General features: G+C 43.1%; 1 protein-coding gene across 1 annotated transcript in view; it reads right to left on the bottom strand.

Moving 5' to 3' along the window:
• PARD3B (par-3 family cell polarity regulator beta) overlaps positions 1 to 18089 on the bottom strand; it is a 2091605-nt gene that overhangs the window by 414897 nt on the left and 1658619 nt on the right. The window contains 1 exon segment of the mRNA XM_029606318.1: positions 17562 to 17843. Coding sequence (XP_029462178.1) covers positions 17562 to 17843 — 282 coding nt within the window.

The following is an 18089-nucleotide window of genomic DNA, read 5'->3' as shown; positions in this document are numbered from 1 at the left end:
AAGACCTATTGTGTTTCTCATCAACATCCTGATTACAATTCTAAATGGAAAGTATTACATTCTCCAGTGTAATGAGTTATCACTGCAAAACTCACAAGCTCAAAAGGCCTGATTATAGTACAGTCATCCTGTTTGCATTCTAATGAATTGATGCAAACAAGTCACGTGTGTCCCTACATTTCTCATATTCCTTCACGTTTGCAGAGTGAGTGAGTGAATATGTGAGTGGAACTTATAAAACAGTTACTGACTTCACACTATAATATCACACCAACATTTCATCTCCATCAAATAATCTCCTTGGCTGTTGTAAAATGTGTTTATACCAGCAAGTTGTTCTCTGCACCTTGTGGGAAGTGAGAGCACCCAACACTCTCCAAACACCCAACCAATGCTGTTTTTTTATGCTTGCCCTGGGCAAAAACTGTTGATAGTGCTTCTCCTCCCTCAATTGATCCCAACCCCTGGATTTGCAAGGGGAGGTACATGCAAGTTCTCGGTACAAATGAATAGTGGGGGCAAGGGTCCCCCGAGCATCCTCTCCCTTGTTACTTAACCCACCCCTTGCAAGCATCCATTCCTCCGATTTTTAACCCCCATCACCAGCATCAGCCTCCTGCCTTTCCCTTTCCCTCAAGCGTCTTCCTCTTGCCTCCTTCCACTGTCGCCACCTCTTTTGTACATCTCAATCGGCTCGATACAGTAAGGCCGCGGTAAAAACAGTGCGGCAGTGTCAGGCGCACCCTTCCTCCCCGCACCCACAGTTCTCTTCACTAACTCCCCGATACTCTCCTCTAATCGCATGCAAATGCATGCCGCAGCTGTGAAGCGTTAGGGAAGGGTTATGCCCGCGCAACCCATTTTACTGTATAGGCGCTGTAACAGCGCCTATACAGTAACCTGGGTGCGCTGGTACCTGTCATTTCAAATGACATTTGAAATGACAGGCACCAGGAAGTGTAAAAAAGTGTAAAAAAGTGTAAAAAACAAAAAACCTGTGTGTTATATAAAAAAAATGTTAAATACCTGTCGGAGGGCCGTGGTTCCAGGCGGCCGGTGGGCGGCGGGCAGCCATCAGCGGCATCCGGTAGTCCCTTCTCCCGATTTCGCATGGGCGGGTTGGCAGCGGGGGGGGGGGGGGGGGCGCCATCAGCGGCATCCGGTAGTCCCTTCTCCCGATTTCGCACGGGCGGGTTGGCAGCGGGGGGGGGCGGGCAGCCATCAGCGGCATCCGGTAGTCCCTTCTCCCGATTTCGCACGGGCGGGTCGGCAGCGGGGGGGGGGGGGGGGGGGGGGGCGGCAGCAGGATCCGGGGGCGGCGGGTAGGCGGCAGCGGGGTCCGGGGGGCAGCGGCAGCAGGATCCAGCGTGTTCGATCGGGCAGGCAGGTAGGTGGCAAAATAAAGATGGCCGCCTGCACGGGAAAAGCGTGCAATTGGCCGCTGAAGACGTGACGTCACACCCCGTGACGCCACGTCTTCAGCGGCCAATTGCACGCTTTTCCCGTGCAGGCGGCCATCTTTATTTTGCCACCTACCTGCCTGCCCGATCGAACACGCTGGATCCTGCTGCCGCTGCCCCCCGGACCCCGCTGCTGCCTACCCGACGCTCCCGGATCCTGCTGCCGCCCCCCCCCCCCCTGCCGACCCGCCCGTGCGAAATCGGGAGAAGGGACTACCGGATGCCGCTGATGGCTGCCCCCCCCCCCCCCCCCGCTGCCGACCCGCCCGTGCGAAATCGGGAGAAGGGACTACCGGATGCCGCTGATGGCTGCCCGCCCCCCCCGCTGCCGACCCGCCCGTGCGAAATCGGGAGAAGGGACTACTGGATGCCGCTGATGGCTGCCCGCCGCCCACCGGCCGCCTGGACCCACGGCCCTCCGACAGGTATTTAACATTTTTTTATTTTTTTATATAACACACAGGTTTTTTGTTTTTTACACTTTTTTACACTTCCTGGTGCCTGTCATTTCAAATGTCATTTGAAATGACAGGTACCAGCGCACCCAGGTTTTTTGTTTTTTACACTTTTACACTTACCGTAGCAGGCCCGAGTCTTGCTACTTTTTCGTTTGTTTTTTTTTTGCTTCGGGAGGAGGGGACCGGACGGGACCAGGGCGGGTAAGCAATGTTTTTACACTACACTACACTAAGTCCTACTAGGGGGAGGCGGTAAACTAGCAGGTTAAGGCCGCAGCAGAACAGCGGGTTACGGAGGAGATAATATTAGCGCCCGTTACAGTATCGCAGTGGAATAGCTAATTCCTTCATTATACAGCTTTTTCGTTCATTTACATGCTGGGTGCGGAAAGGGTTTAGGAAAGGGTTTAGGAAGCGCTAAGGACGTGTGAAACTGGAGACTGTATCGCTGGATGGCCTTACTCGTCTGTATTGTGCGCTCCCAGCACGTTACAGACGGGGAATCTTAACTCAATGTTACTGTATCGACCTGAATGTTTCCCTTGCCTTCTCTGCAGGCAAAATACCCGTTTAGCAGCAGAGAAGCTACAGTCACTCCTCCTTGTCACTGCCAGCCCTGCCAGCATATCTAAAACTCATGGGGTTGACACTTCCTGCATGCTGATCTCATGCATGGTGAGATCAACATAAAAAAAGTGCCGGTCCATTAGTTCTCAACATGCTCACAGGATCAGCAGGGACAGGGCAGGGCCTTGGTAGTGGCTGCATGGGCTCCCACTGCTCCTCTCCCAATTGCTTGCTGGGGACAGGTCCGGGTCTGTGTGATCTGAGGTGCAGCATGTGTGGCTGCTCGTGCATGCACCACAGGAAACAATGTTGGTGTCGACCCTGGCTGGCAGCGCTCCTTATTGTTGGGCGCCTTGGGGAACCACCCAGCTTGTCTTATCCTAAAAGCCAGCTGTTTTCAGACTCCTCAGGAGTGGAAAAGAAGGTGGGTTGGGTAAATCTAATACAAACATATGATATGTAATGTTAAAAGCGATCACTGCATATCATAAGAAAACGCAGAAAAACGGAAACATTAAACCTAGCATCAAAAATAAGGCTCTGCAAAAGGTAACTAACAACTTTTTGGGAACACAAATGTTATCAGGAAAAATGTATAAACCCAAGGTGTCAGCAAGCCAGTCAGTGTGTGGTCCATCTGGTCTTTTCATTCATTCACCCAGAACTCGTGATGCCAGAGCTAATTTTTTTAAAGTATTTTTCAGAGCAAATAAAAATGTATACATAGAAAATGAGTCTTAATCAAAATTAATATAAAACCCCAAAATAGCCAAAGTTACTTCAGGGGCTGCTTAACGATGACCTTTTATGATTCTGAGCTGAGAATTTGAAAAACTTTCTGGTTCGATCTGACTTAACTAAACAACTCTCTACTGCTTCGGATATTACTATTGGACATCATCAACCGGCTGGTAGTTGTATGGTTTGTAATGTATGACACCTTGTGTTTATATAGTCTTTTTTTCTGATAACATTTACATTCCCCAAAATTTCTAAGTTACATTTGCAGAACTTATTTTTGATGCTTGGTTTACTGTTTCCCTGTTTCTGCGATTTCTACCTTATGGGATTCTAGAGGCTCTTCTTTACTTTCAATAATATATCGTAAGAAAAATCATACAAAAATGTTGCTGAAACCAATTAAATTATTTCAGGCAATTGAGTACAGAAACATCATAAAACTTTTTACAAAGAACATAACATAAAGATATAAAAAATTGAAACATATCAAATATAGGGTCAATGATCCTTCTAGGTAAAAGCAAACATGTCTTCAGGGCTACATGGGAACTGTTTCAAAGCTGAAAAGTAGAACAGAACTCTGCATATGTAGGCAATGATATATAGCTGTAATTTAATTGGCTAAGTTTGAAAATGGTTCCTAAAGAAGATGTATTCATTTTCTAAATCTACAGTAAAAAGGAAAAGACAAATTGATGCATACAATTTTAACACGTAGCAGTGCACTGTATAGAATGAGTGCCTTATCTTTAGGACATCCCAAGCAAATCAAAAGAACATGGTGCAAAAAGAAGAACAGCATAAGATATCGTGGATGCTTTTGAAAATTGTTTGCGCTGGCAGCAAATCCTAATGTTGATTTAAAAGATTTTCTGTTCACATGGAATTAGCTGAAATGCTGTATTATTATGATGTTCAGTTATACATTATGGCTTTGTCTAACAAATCACCTACAATGATGGAACTTCTATTCGGCAACATCTGTACTGTATGGTTTCTCTTATGATCCACAATCACCTTTAACATGAAATATTATATGCTTGTACTAGTTTTACCAGTCCAGCTTCTTTTTTTCTAAGAGAGTTCACAGCATACACAAGGAGGGTAATTTTATAAGCCCACACACAGGGCTGAGGTCCGCATCTAGAAAGTACATCAGGACTTCAGTCCTAATTTGCACAGAGGACTTATTTGCATAAGTCTGCTCTGGAAATGAACCCTGCACAGTGTACTCTTCACATGTGTAAATGTACACATGTGTACACATGTGTAAATGTACACATTTACACATGTGTAAATGTACACTGCACATGTGTACATTTACACACAGACTTTTGAGAATCGGAAGTTTGCACAGATGTGCCCCTGGGAATGTCTCTCTCAAATATGTGTAAAAATATGCATGAACTCATTTTCATGAGCACTTTTGTGCGCCAACCCTTGAGGTAATTTTCAAAGCCTCATTTACAAGTTCAAAACCTTGTTTTACACGCATAAATGTTTTTGAAAATGACCCCCAGTATGGATGCTTACATTTGAGAGGGAATAGTACCTGCTAAACTGTTACTCCAAAATGCTCAGAGCGAGATCAAAGAGCACTTAAAACCATAGGGGTAGATCTCAAAAGAAGCGTGCGTGCATCCATGTGCGCGCACTTCCTGGTGCGCGCACATGGACGTGCCGATTTTATAACAAGTGCGCACTGGCGTGCACATGTTATAAAATCCGGGGGCCACACGCACGTGCGCGCCTGATTTTATAATCTGCGCGTGCATGTGCGGTTGGTGCGTGCGGGGGTCCCTAATATTACAAACATCTGCGTGGTGAAGCAATCGGGCCTCTCCAAGTTCTCTACCCCTCCCTACCTAATCTCTCTTCCCCTTCCCTCTCCTCTCCTCCCCACCCCCTAAACCTTTTCTCCTACCTTTTGTTTTTTTATTTTATTGCTTACTACTCCATTGGAGCAGAAGCAACTTGCGCGCGCCAGCAGTCCCTTCCCTGGTTCAGCGGCAAATGGCCACTGTACCGGCTGCCTCCAGCCCCGCCCCTTTCCTTCAGCCCGGCACTTCTACTCATAACAGGAGTTACGCGCACGACCGAGCCCCTTCTAAAATGCGTGACGGGCGCCATGCCCGGCCACGTGCATAACCCCTGGATTTTGTGCACACGGGGGATTTAAAATTTGCCCGATATTTTTTAGGGTCCTTGTTCATCCTCAAATGAAATTACTCTTCCCAAGTGAATCCTTGTCTTTTTTCTTTACAGTTTAGATCTTGCTCCATTATACTGTATTACAACTGCAGAGTTAGAGAACACATACAAAAAAAATCAAAACAAATGCCTACTATTATATCACCTTCAGTCACCAACACCTGTAGTCATTGGAGACATTTGGTCTTATTTTCAAAAGAATTTAGTTGCTATTATTCAAATTGTGCATGTTTTCTGGTCAGATGCTTGATTAATTAGTCATTAGCTACTTTCTTCTTAACTTAAGCTTAAACTGGGGATGATGCATGAATCAAGAAATGAGGTTTTCAACACCCTGAAATGGACAGTACACTTTTTGATCAAAAACAAATATAAAAAAGAAAATTAGAAGGCTAAGCTATATATAACATACCTATGGCTAGTTTTGGATGCAATAACCACTAGGAGTAGCCTAAAGGTTAGCGCAGTGGGCCACAAATCAGGGTTCAAATCCCACTGCTGCTCCTTGCGACCTTGGGCAAGTCACTTTACCCTCCACTGCCTCAGGTACAAACTTAGAACTAGATTCATCATTTTGCAATAAAGTTTGCAAGAATAGCACCCACAATATAAAAGGGGCATGGTTAGGGTAATTTGTCAGATACTACAACACACACTATTTTAACACACGCTGCATTGCAACTTCAAATGCAGCGTTGAGTCATCGCACACCGCGTTGTGTCATCACAGTATGTGTTACTTGTTCCCTGTATAAATACAGTCTTCCTGCACATGCCTCTGAGGGTGTGTCAGGAGTTTGGAGAGAGGAGGTAGGTAGGTGTTGGTGGTGGCTATTTGGAGGTTATTTAGAGTGATTACTGATTCCATTGTCTTGTTTGCTGTTGTCCTCTGTTTCCCTTTCCCTTTGTCTTTAGTCATCTGTGTTGGAGTGAAAGTGTTTGTTTGTTAGTCCAGTTTGTCTGTCTGTTTTTTTGTGTGGAGGTGGTGGGGAGTGGAGATGGAGGAGGAGTGGAGGTGTGTGTGTGTGCGTATGCTGAGGAGAGGATAGGGTGTGACAGGCATGGAGAGAGAGGAGAGAAGAGGCATTAGGAGGGGGAGGAGGCCGGAGAGGGAGGGGGAGGATGAAGGTAGGAGTGCCAGGGGAAGGAGGAGTAGGAGTAGGGGGAGTGGCAGGATTAGAGAGAGGCTGTAATGGAAGGGGTGCAACTACAGCACTGTTATGTGTGCATTACTTTTCCTAAGTATGTTCAATTTTTGTGACTGTTAATTCCGGTGCTGGCTTGGAAGCCATAACATGCAGGCATTTCCTGTGATTAGCCTATAGGTTTGATAAGCCTAACCAAGACTATCAATACTTGCATTCATGGCAGTAAGAACAGGACTGGATCTACATATGCTGTCAATGTGCAGTTGCAATTCCTAGTCTGCAGTGGCTCTTTAAATGGTGAAGCTGTGGCATCAGCTCTGTGTGACCATGGCCATGTGTCAGTAAGCAGACCCAGTACAGGGGTAGCACTTCACATAGACACATTTCTGCACCTTGGAATAAGGCTGTTATCTGGAAATGTGGTCACTGAAACCTTTAACTGTCAACTGTATCTTTCACATGTGCCTTCTTAAGGTTCAGAGTTATTTCCCATTCATAGCTTTTCTAGAATTGGAGCTCTCCATTCTCCAGGAGGAGATGAGGTGGCAGCACATTGGTATCACTATGTCAGACACTTATGAGCGGTAGGATGGGATCTGTAGGGAAGGCTGGCAAGGCAACCATGCTAGGAAGCCCACAAAGTGTCACGCAATACGTGGCTCTTTTAGTGTGACTATCAGGCAGAACACATGGTGGCAGGGATATGTCTGATGTAATATTTACTTGCATCACAGTTTTTCTAGTACAGTGGATTGCTGCATTGTCAAGACAAATGCTGAGTAGGCATATGTTTTTTCTGTTACACAGTGACCTACACATGGAAGCAGTATGAGAAAGAAAGATGCTAGCATGGAGAGGAACAGCTAATAAGCTTCTGGACTACCTCCCCTGGAAGGGGAAATGGTATGTGAGACCTATCAGGCAAAGAAGCTTTCAATAAGGTTTTGCCGAAGCTGGCTGCCCCTCAGCGTGCTCTCCTGGCATCGAGCAGGGTAATATCATGGATCTGGGGAAGATTTGGAAGTATCTCCATTGGTACTCTGTGGCATACAGCAGAGCAGCACTATCTTTGCCACTTTGGGTGAAGCATACATTAAAGCTCCATCTGTCTTGTCCAAACAGCGAAAGCGACTTTTGAGAAGTCCGACGGTGCGTTCAATGACACATCGGGTAGCACATAAGGCCTTGTTGTAACTCCTCTCTGACGGCGTGCTGGGAATGTCAACAGGAGTGGGAAGCCAGGTCCTGCAACAGTACCCAGAATCTCCTGCGGCAATAATAGATTAAAGGCATCAATCATAGCATTGTTACTTGCAAACGTGAATGGCAAACTACAGCATCCAGTAAGACTGTATAAGGTAGCCTGTACCTTTGCCAAGCCTTTAAGGGTGCTTTGTGTAGCCTATGTACCTATCACATTGTTGTAGGCCATGGTTTTGCCGGCGCTGCTGATACTTCCCTAGTAAGGCTTGGAACAGGCCTGGTCTGTTCTTGAGGTTGTTCGTGTTCCAGATGTCGTTGTCTGTGGCGAGCCTGCCGAGGCATCCAGTATGCCATGACAATTATACTTGCAAGAAACAATATGGCTTTAGAAAGGTAGAACAGGTAAAAATGGGTGTTTTTATTGGGCCAGGAAGGCCTGGTAGGTGTGTGATAATAGCGCGAGCTGCAATATTGCCCATGATAATTACTTTTTCCACTGTAACGCCCCCAAAAAAGGTGTAGTTATTTCCTGCAATAGATCCAGCGATAATGTGTAATACTGTATCAAACGCAGCGCTAGCAGACCCTAATTTCCATTAACCCCTAACTCCTCCCACTTGACTACTAATTCCTATTTTGCATATGCAATTTACGCTGTGCTATTTATCACGCGATAACGCCCCTAACGTGATTTGATAAATGACCCTATTAGATTGTAAGCCTTCTGTGGCTAGGGAAATGTCTACAGTACCTGAATGTAATCTGCTTTGATGCGCCAAAAAGCAGAATATAAATCAAATAAATAAAAATCTCAAACTTTGAAAATAGAGACCTTTTGGGTGAGCAAAATTCCCTGAACTGAATTAGCTTTACAGAATAATTTAATTTATTTTTCAGTCACAGATTTATATCTATTTTTCTATTGCCTTTTCAAAGTAGTCTACACAGTGCCATAGTACAATACCACATTGGGTAATGTTCCTTATTTCCATCTGTACTCATTCTTATGAACATATAATCAATTCCTACATACCAGTCTGGACAATTCTGTATTCAGTTCTGTGTGCGCAAAGTTGATCAAGTATGTTTTTAGCAAACTACTGATATTATTTAAAAATAGTGTAAATGAAAGGAAAAGGAAACAGTTTTAAACTTTATTAAGATTGCATAAATCTGATACTGAAGGCAGCTAAAAAACCCACTCTATTAGCTGAAGAATCACTGTCTCATGCCATAATTTGTAAATTATTCCCATAGCTGTCCAGCTGTCTCTGGCTTTAGTTCTACTGAAGGAAGAAATTTAGCCATGTCTCTCTTACACACAAAGAAAACATCTGGCACACATTTGTTTCACACATACAACACCCTCCCCCCACACATCCTCTGTCTCTTACAACTTCTGTTCCTTTCTTGCCCACAAAAGCTTGTGTGTCATGGGCATTCTCCCTCTTCAGTTTTTCTTCATCAGTGCCAGTTTTCCTAGCTTCTCTTACTCATCTTCACTCTGCTCCCATCAGTCGCTCCTCCTTCCATCCCAATCCTACATAAAGATAGAGAGGAACTAACGCTTCCATTTCATGGATCTCTTGAGTTCCTACCCCAGAAAGGGCTCTACTAGCATTATAGGCAATGCAGTCCAAAAGGTCATATTACCAATGATAAAGACTGCCACCTGAATTATGTATCACATGATGTATAGCAAATTGCATGTTTTCAAACATCTTAAACGCAATTTATAGTATTTTCCACCGATATAATTCTTAACTGTGACTTGGGGCACAATAAGCACAGTGAACAAAGTCCAAGATCAGTCTAAATCCCACAGAAGACAGCAATAAGAAATCTCTCAATATAATGTCTGCACAACTTATTGCTAGCAATGGTTGTTTTTTTCCTTTTTTAAAGATAAACTTCACCCATCCTTTTTAACCTGGAAGTCGACAGTAAGGATTAAAAATTGCTCCTTTCTTGCCACTTGGTTATTGCAAAGGCTGTGAAAGGTAATCAGTCTTGTGAAGCTACACTTTACACTCTGCATAAAAATGCCATAGTTCCCCTGTCGCTCCCCAGCTAAATTGAAAGTAAACATCACACAGCTGTTGAAAAGAAAACTGTAAAAATACATGCAATTTTTAATTTAATGCCCTGCCTCTAATAATTAAAGACAATCATGAATGTTCAGAGAAATGAGATCTGCTATACTGCAACAGGAGGCAAAAATGTGCAGACTGTGTTTTGCGGTCATTATTTGCCATTATATAATTGGTTTTGATATTTGAAAAGACAAGTATTTTTGAGATAGAAAATTAGAAGTACTTGCAGCTGTTCTTGTTTAATTGTGCTAACCTGCATTGTGATTTTGCTACATACAAAATGTTCACTGGGTATTGACTTGAGATTTCATAGAAAGACTTGGTGTGATAGATTTCCAATGCAAACGTCCTTTCATTTGTGACTGAACTGAGATTTCAACCCTAGTCTCCAGAGATGAATGACTATGAATGAAACCGTTACACCAGTTTGGACCTTCCACTTCCACCAGGCCTGTCTTTTAATCAACTCAAAATAATCCCAAAACTAAATGAGTCAGCTAAAGCATATAAAATATAATGTAATTAGTGGGCAGTTCTGTACCTCTCTCAATCTAATTTCCCAATGAATGCGATTTACAAACTTTCAACAGTTATATAATTGGAAGTTCTCTTAATTATGAAGGTGCACCATTAAAGTCTGTGAAAAATTATATATATAATGGAAGGGAAAAGTTGTTTTCCTGTGAAGGATTATCCTTTCAAAGATGGTAAGTTAAGAAGTAATTAAAAGAAGTGCTTTGCAGAATAACTCATGTAATGCTAATTATTTTTCTAAATAAATAATTTTTCTTGATTAATTCACATAGCAATGTTAACCAAAGTGTTTTTAATAAAAGGGGAGGAGTCATAAAGATGCCAAAGCTAGCATCAGACATGTGCATAATGTGAATCACATTATTCAAGAAGAGGAAGTGTCAACATCAAACAATATTGAAGTCTAAAACCAGTGACACTGATGAGGACATTGATGAAAGTGACACTGAAGTAAAGAAAAGTGAACTAGCGGGAAGATGAAAAAACTAGAGTAATTATTGTGAGGGGCAGAGGGTTAAAGAGGAAGAGAAAGCCTGCAAAAAGTATAGATTTTACTGAAGATGATGATTTGAGGGACTTTTGTCGATTGATTTAATAATTAATGCCAGGATTCATTTTAGAGAAATATAATGCGTAGAATTGTTTTAAGGTATTAATTTTATTGTTCTATGTTTTATTTTAATTTTAATGTATTTTATGTTTTATGCCATATTTTATTGTATGTTAATCGAGATGTATTTGTTGCATTGTTAACCGACCTGATATCTTTGAGGAAGGTCGGTATATAAAAAAATGTATAAATAAAATAAATAAAGTACTGCAAAGAAAATGAGGTGGTATGTTATATATAATAAGTGCAAGGAAATAAAAAGTTTTGAAATGGGACTGGGCAAAGAAAAGAAGACAGATAATGGATGTTGGGATAAAAATAAAAGAATGAAATATTTCTTTACACTCCTTTTGACTGGTTATGATCTAGTCTGGACCCAGGCTGGGTCCTGATGCCAGGGCCTAGGCCCAGGCCCAGACCCGAGATCAATGCTGAGGCCTTGGCTAGGAGGCCTCTTCCCAGTGTCAGGCCCAGGCCTTGGAGCCTCTTCTTCATCCTCTTCCTTCTTTGGCACTTTCAAGCCAAATGATGCTGGCGCAACCCCAGCGCCACGACCCCAGCGGATGGCACCATTTTGATATACAACAATGTCATACATATTGCTGTACATAAAAATGGTGCCGTCCGCTGGGGTGATGGCATCATTTGGCTTGCAAGTGCCAAAGAAAGAAGATGAAGAAGAGACTACGAAGTCAGGGCTCAGAGGCCTGGGCCTGACCCTGGGCCAAGGCCCAGGTGTCGGAACCTGGCCTCCTTTGCGAGACTCTGGCATCGGGCCTAGGCTCTGGCTTTAAGATGCAGCCTGTGGGCCGAGTCACGGAGTCAGGCCTGAGTGTGGGCCGAGAACCTGGCATCGGGACCTGGCCTGGGTCAGATTGTGGCATCAGCCTGGGTGTGGGCCCCGGCCTAGACACCGTGGTTGGGACCCGGTGTCAGGCCTGGGTCCGGTTCCTAGTCCCTGGCATCGGAACCTGGCCTCCAGATTGGGTCGCAGCATTGGGCCATGGCGTATGGTCTGGGTTTGGGCTGAGGCCCCATAAGGAGTCAGCCTCTGGGCCAGGTCACAGCATCAGGCCTAGATCTTGGTCCTGGCCTAGACTGAGGCCCTGGTGTCGGGACCCGGCCTGGGTCTGGGCTGAAGTCCTGGTGTTGGGCCTGAGTCCGGGCCAAGGCCTCGGAACCCGGCCTCTGGGATCAGGTTGTGACGTCAGGCCTGAGTTCGTGCCAAGGCACCAATTTTGGGACCCAACCTCCAGGCCGGGTGACAGCATCGGGCCTGGGTCCAGGCCAAGGCCCTGGCATTGGGACCCAGCCTCTGGGTCGTGACCCGGCGTCTGCCTGGGTCTTGGCCCCGGCATAAGGACCCAGCCTTTGTCGGATACCCGACAGATAAGGTAAGTTTTTTTTGTTTTTGTTTCATTTTGGGGGGTCTCAGCTGAGGCCCTGGCATCAGCTCATGCCTCTGTGAGACCCCAACATTGTGTTTGGGCCTAGACCTAGGCCCGAATCATTGTTTTAAAACAAAATGAACGAATAAGATTCATTGCCTTTAGGGCCGGGCCGCCCCCCCTCCCCCATCGATTCATTTCAGGGCCCCCTATTGAAACAAATTAGCCTTATCCCTCTCGTTTTGCATTTTCATTTTAAGCGAATGCTCACCCGTAGTGGAGAAGGGGTGCTTCCCCCTTTAGTGGAAATGGCCAAAAGAAAAGAGAAAAGGTGTTCTGACATTATGAAAGCCCTATGAAGGTCTAAGACGTGCAGCATTCTGAGGAGACTTGATTGATTGCTGGATGGGAGAAGTGGAGAAACCTGAACGGAATTCTGGGTTACCTGGGAATCATGAGTACACCTTAAGACTGCAATTTTCATCTACTCCATGGATGTGAGTTTGGTATTTGAAGAGAAGAGGCATTTGGAGGGAATGTTGTACATGTCCCATATGTTGGGGAGGGCTGATATGTGAAAAGATATATATCGAAAAGTGGAAGAATATGAGTATGTGGAACTGTAAGGAATGTAATCCATATAATCCAGTGAAGTTTTTGGTGGTAGGAGTAAAATCTAATTGATCTTCAAGTGAAGGCTGAGATATTGGTACTCTTATCCTTGTGGTGTTCCAGATGGTATATTATGAGAAAAGATTTACTTTGACTGTTGTATCCCATGATTTCTGAGTATTCTATTCCTGAACATAGTGGCTGGATTATAACCAGAAATAAATACGTTAAGAGCTGTGTTTATCTAAAAGTGGGTAATTCCACGTAATGATTTATTAGTTCCAGCACTGACGGGTAGTTATAGGTGCAGGGTTCAAGGTCCTCCCTGATTAGTCCAAAGATTATAAATTACCCCTACTGCCTCTATTCAAGTCCACCTCATCATATGTAAGATCCATAAATTTGAACCCACTACATACATTTGGGAAACAGACTCTTATGCCAATAGGGAAAACCCTCCCATTATTATGTGCCCTAGGGTGGGTTACATATGTTTTAAATTTGTATTTGGTTTTAATTCTTATTTTACTGAAGTATATCTTTTTCTGCTTATGATATTGTTTTTATGCTTTAATCATCAGCTTTTGAATTTTTTTTGGAAAGGCAGAGAAAAACAAATAAAATCTATCTTAAAAAAGGAGTAGTTTAATAACTGTTTTTCAGTCTGAAGAGAACCTGCTAACAAATGTATTCCTGTTGTTTCTTTGCTTCCTACTATACATAATTAACATAATTGAGTTTATAGCATTTCTGTGTTGGTATCAAGGAGAAAACTGAATTATGTTGTAATTCATTTTCAAACAGATATTTGTTTATAACAAAGTTTGGGAGTACTACTCCTCCTACTATTTATTTCTATAGTGCTACTAGAAGTGCATAGAGCTGTATAAATACACAGAACAGACAGTCTCTAGATAAAACTTACAATCTAGTTAAGACAAACATATAAATAAGAGACTTTGGGAAATTCATTTATTATAGAAAATGTTAAATCAACAAGGCTGTGATCATGAGAAGCAGGGGTTAAAGTTTTAAAACAGCCTCAGGAAATCATTTCTAGAGAAAGGTAGAAAGAACAGAGTTGGGAATTGGCGATGGAGAAGAAGGCCACAGACAAGAGTGATTTGGCCAGCAAATGGAGTTCACGAGGAGGGTTGTAGGGAGAGAGGAGAGGTAATAAGGAGCTGTATAAATGAATGCACTTATAGGTAAGATTATATAGGACTGTAAGCAAAGACATATAGGGATACAATGTAGTGACTTGAGTAGCAACACTTTCAGAAGATAAGTTGCTCAGCTGAATTTTGAACAGACTGAAGAGGAAAGAGACAGTTCAGTTGGAGACCTGTGAGGACCAGCTTGTAGTAGGCCAACAGGAAGTGATAATAGAATGGAAAGAAAGGGATGGATTTTGGTGATGTTATAGAAAAAGAAACATACTAAAGGCCTAATTTTAAAAGGCCTACACATGCCTACACTGGGAGATATGCGCATGGCTTGGCTGCGCACATTTTTAAAGGCCCGCGGCCACGCGCATATCTCCAGGTACTCACAGAACAAAGACCTATTAAAAAAGGGGCAGGCCAGAGGCAGGATCTGAGTGGGGAGTTGCCAGGCCAGCGCATGCGGCAATGGGACAATGCCTTATTGGAACTGTCCCATTGCCGCATGCACTAGGAACACTCAACCCACAGAACTTGCTGCTGCTCCGGATCGCGGGTAAGTAATAAAACCAAAAAATGTAGGGTAGTTAGCAGGGTTTTAGGGATCAGGGCAGATAGGAGAAAAGGAAAGCAGGTTAGAGTTAGGGGGTTTAGGAAGTTCCCTCCCAGTCTGCTCCTTTATTAGAGAGGACTGGGAGGGAACGGGGATTAGGGCCTATCACGACGCTGCACGCATCTTGTAAAATTTCCTCCCCTTACATGTGTGAGTCATGTGTGCGCGGGTAGCTGATTCTATAACATGTGCACGTTGGCATGTCTGTGTGCACACGCCAGGAACCAGATGGTACTGAAAGCCATGGATGGAGAATGAACCACAAAAAAAAACAAGTATAGAAAGAAGAGGGCTCAGACAGAGCCCTGAGGTACAGCAATTGATAGTGGGATGGCGGTATAGGAGAATCTACCAGAGAAGACACTAAAAATGCGATGGGAGAGGTAAGATGAGAACCAAGACAGAACAGAGCCCTGAAATCCAAGTGAGGACAGAGTACCAAGGAATAGGTGGTCAACAATAGTGTCAAAAGCAGTAAATGGGTCAAGGAGGAAGAGGATCAAATAGAGGTCGTTGGCTTTGACCATGAGTAAGTTGGTGAAGACATTGTCAGGGGCTGTTTCTGTGGAATGCAGAAGATGAAAGCCAGATTGGAGTAGATCAACAATGGCTGAAGATGAAAGAAAGTCAAAAGAACAGAGGTGAGCGGCATGTTTGAATAGCTTGGATGCAAAAAGGAATGGGGATGTGGGATGATAGCAGGCAGACAGGGTTTAGTGAGGATTTTTTGAAGAGTGATGTATTCACAGTATGTCTAAAGAGATGGATTGAGGTGGTGACAGAAGGAAGGAAAGTCAACAGAAGAGATAGAGATGAGGAGCTTGTTGGGAATGTGATGAGAAGAACAAGCAGGAAGTCTGGAGGAGGAGAGAAGATGGGCAGTATCTTCCTCTTTGTTTTCAGAAATGGAAAGAAGTATGTTAGAGGCTAAAGGAAGGGGAGAGGAATGACATGGGGAAGGGAGGATATGACCTGGTAGAGAACTTGAGATTAATCTTGTGAACCTTGTAATGTAGTAAGCCATGGTCTGGGCAGAGACTGAGGATGACTAGGAGGCAGAGGCAGTTTTAGAAAGGAGGCAAGGGTGGAAAAGAGACAACAAAGATTTAAGGCAAGGAAAATAGAATAGTTCTGTTTGGTAAATTTAAAAAAAATGGATGCCTTCTTTGTAAGTGAATCTTGTATGTGATTAATTCTAGTAATTTTTAATATAATAAATTATTCATACCAAGTTTGTTGGCTTCCAGCCTTGTGTCCAAGACAATACTTCTTTATCTGTCTTTTGGGTTAAAATGAAAATATATCATTGGCAGCTTCTCTACCCTGCCATTTAATTGCCCTGACATCCAGGTTTATTGACTATGCTGTTATACAAGGGTAATTTTATAACAGCAACAAGGGCTGAAGACTGTGTGTAGAAAATATATGCAGACTTTGGCCTGTATTTTCAAGCAGACTTACATGCTTTGAAACCCACATTTACACCTGCTTGGGAGCTGGCTTACCAGCTGGATTCTAATATGCTCTTGACCACATGAAGCAGTAAATGAAATGCAAATGCACATTATCATTCTTAAGGGCATTTGTAAACCCAGTTATAAACATATACAATCTTTACTTTTGATTGTTCTAATGATCTGTTTGCCTGTGAGAGCACTATTTACTTATTGCACTGGTATAGACAATCTTGAAAATGCTTCAACCACTTTAAGGAAAACATACTGGAAAGATAAGAAACTTTATGCTCCTTCTTCACCCTTTAGCACAGATTATTGATAAATATTTGAAAATATCTCAGCTAGAGTCTTGTTTTCTTCTTTAAGAATATATGAAGGAAAAATAACATGGCTAAGTTTTTCTCGGTTACTTTGGATCTGCAGTATCAGAGATCAGCCAAAACATACACTATTTGAACTAGAAAATCAGTAAATGGAAAAACCCCAGAGGAACATATTTATGCAACACCATAGTCTGACTTTATATTTTATAGTGACTTACTATACTGCATGGATGTAAAAAAGGCAATGTTTCTCAAAGGAAGTCATAGTTTTAATACAGTGAATAATGTTGCTGTAGCGAGCTAGTTCTGGTTTTCCATTCAGTAAATACAGGTGCCTGTGGACACTTCACATTATCAGGCATATACCATGATCAAGGATGCCAAGGTTCCACCGAAATTGTAGCAAATTTAACTGGTGAATTGCCGCTAAGCATAAACTCAGACACACACCGCTTAGGTTCACTCATAAATACAACTATATAACAATGCATGTGTTATACATACTACCAACGCAAGTTTCAGTGCCTTTTGTTTTTTTACATCATTTGCATATTCTTTTAAAGTATTGATTTCTAGACCAGGATGGCATGAGTGACCAAATGATAAAAAAGCAGGGTAAGAGCAAGCACCCTGCTTTTATTGTTCCTTTTGTAGTTGTTGGGAACTTGTCCCTCCTGACACAGCCGATGTGGAGAAACATGGTCTGTGTCAGGGGACCACAAAATGTCAGACTCTTGACACATTGTTTGGACAGATACTACAGATGGACGTATATTAAAAATGAATTTATACTAAAGACAAACTCTGACTACTTTTGAGCGATTGAGTTGATCCTCTTCTTAATTAAAGGATCCTTAGATCCTTTAATTAAGTTACACTCTCATATTCTAGACACTACCTTTGCGTGTAGCACTCACCCTCTCCACTTAGTATATGCTATGAGGGACCAAATAATATCTTCCACATTTGTGACTGAATTACCTATCTGCTGCAGCCAGAGGATGTGGCTTCTTATTTATCTTGGCATAGAGCTCATCCATGTGCTCCCTCTCTGCTGGCAATGCTTGGATTTCACGTGGCATGCCCAGCGTTCCAGTTACTGGTGGTGATGATGACCTGTAGGCATTTTGTGGTGGAGGGATATCACTGAAATGGTTCACTCTAGCATAATTGGGATCCATCTCATCTTCATCATAGCCAGGGTATTGATCAGTGTAAATTCTTGCCTGCTTATCACGTAGCTCCTGATGTTTTGCTACAATCCTGTAAAAGACAAAGAAAAAAATCTGGTTTAACTTTAGAAATGCAGTATAAGGAACTTGAGAACACTGGCGGCAACTTTGAAAAAGTCGCATAGGCGCACTTGTCCACACTTATACCAGCTCTTAAAGGTCGTGACCATTTTATTACACATGCATGTATATGTGCACATAGTATAAAATAGGCTGTAGGTGTGTATGTATGTGCATAATTTTATATGGACATGTGCATGCTAATGTCGCCTCTACC

Source organism: Rhinatrema bivittatum, chromosome 6 (assembly GCF_901001135.1).
Source record: "Rhinatrema bivittatum chromosome 6, aRhiBiv1.1, whole genome shotgun sequence".
NCBI classification, from domain to species: Eukaryota; Metazoa; Chordata; class Amphibia; order Gymnophiona; family Rhinatrematidae; genus Rhinatrema; species Rhinatrema bivittatum.
The sequence above is the reverse complement of the archived record's forward strand: the minus strand, read 5'-3'. Positions and strand labels throughout refer to the sequence as shown.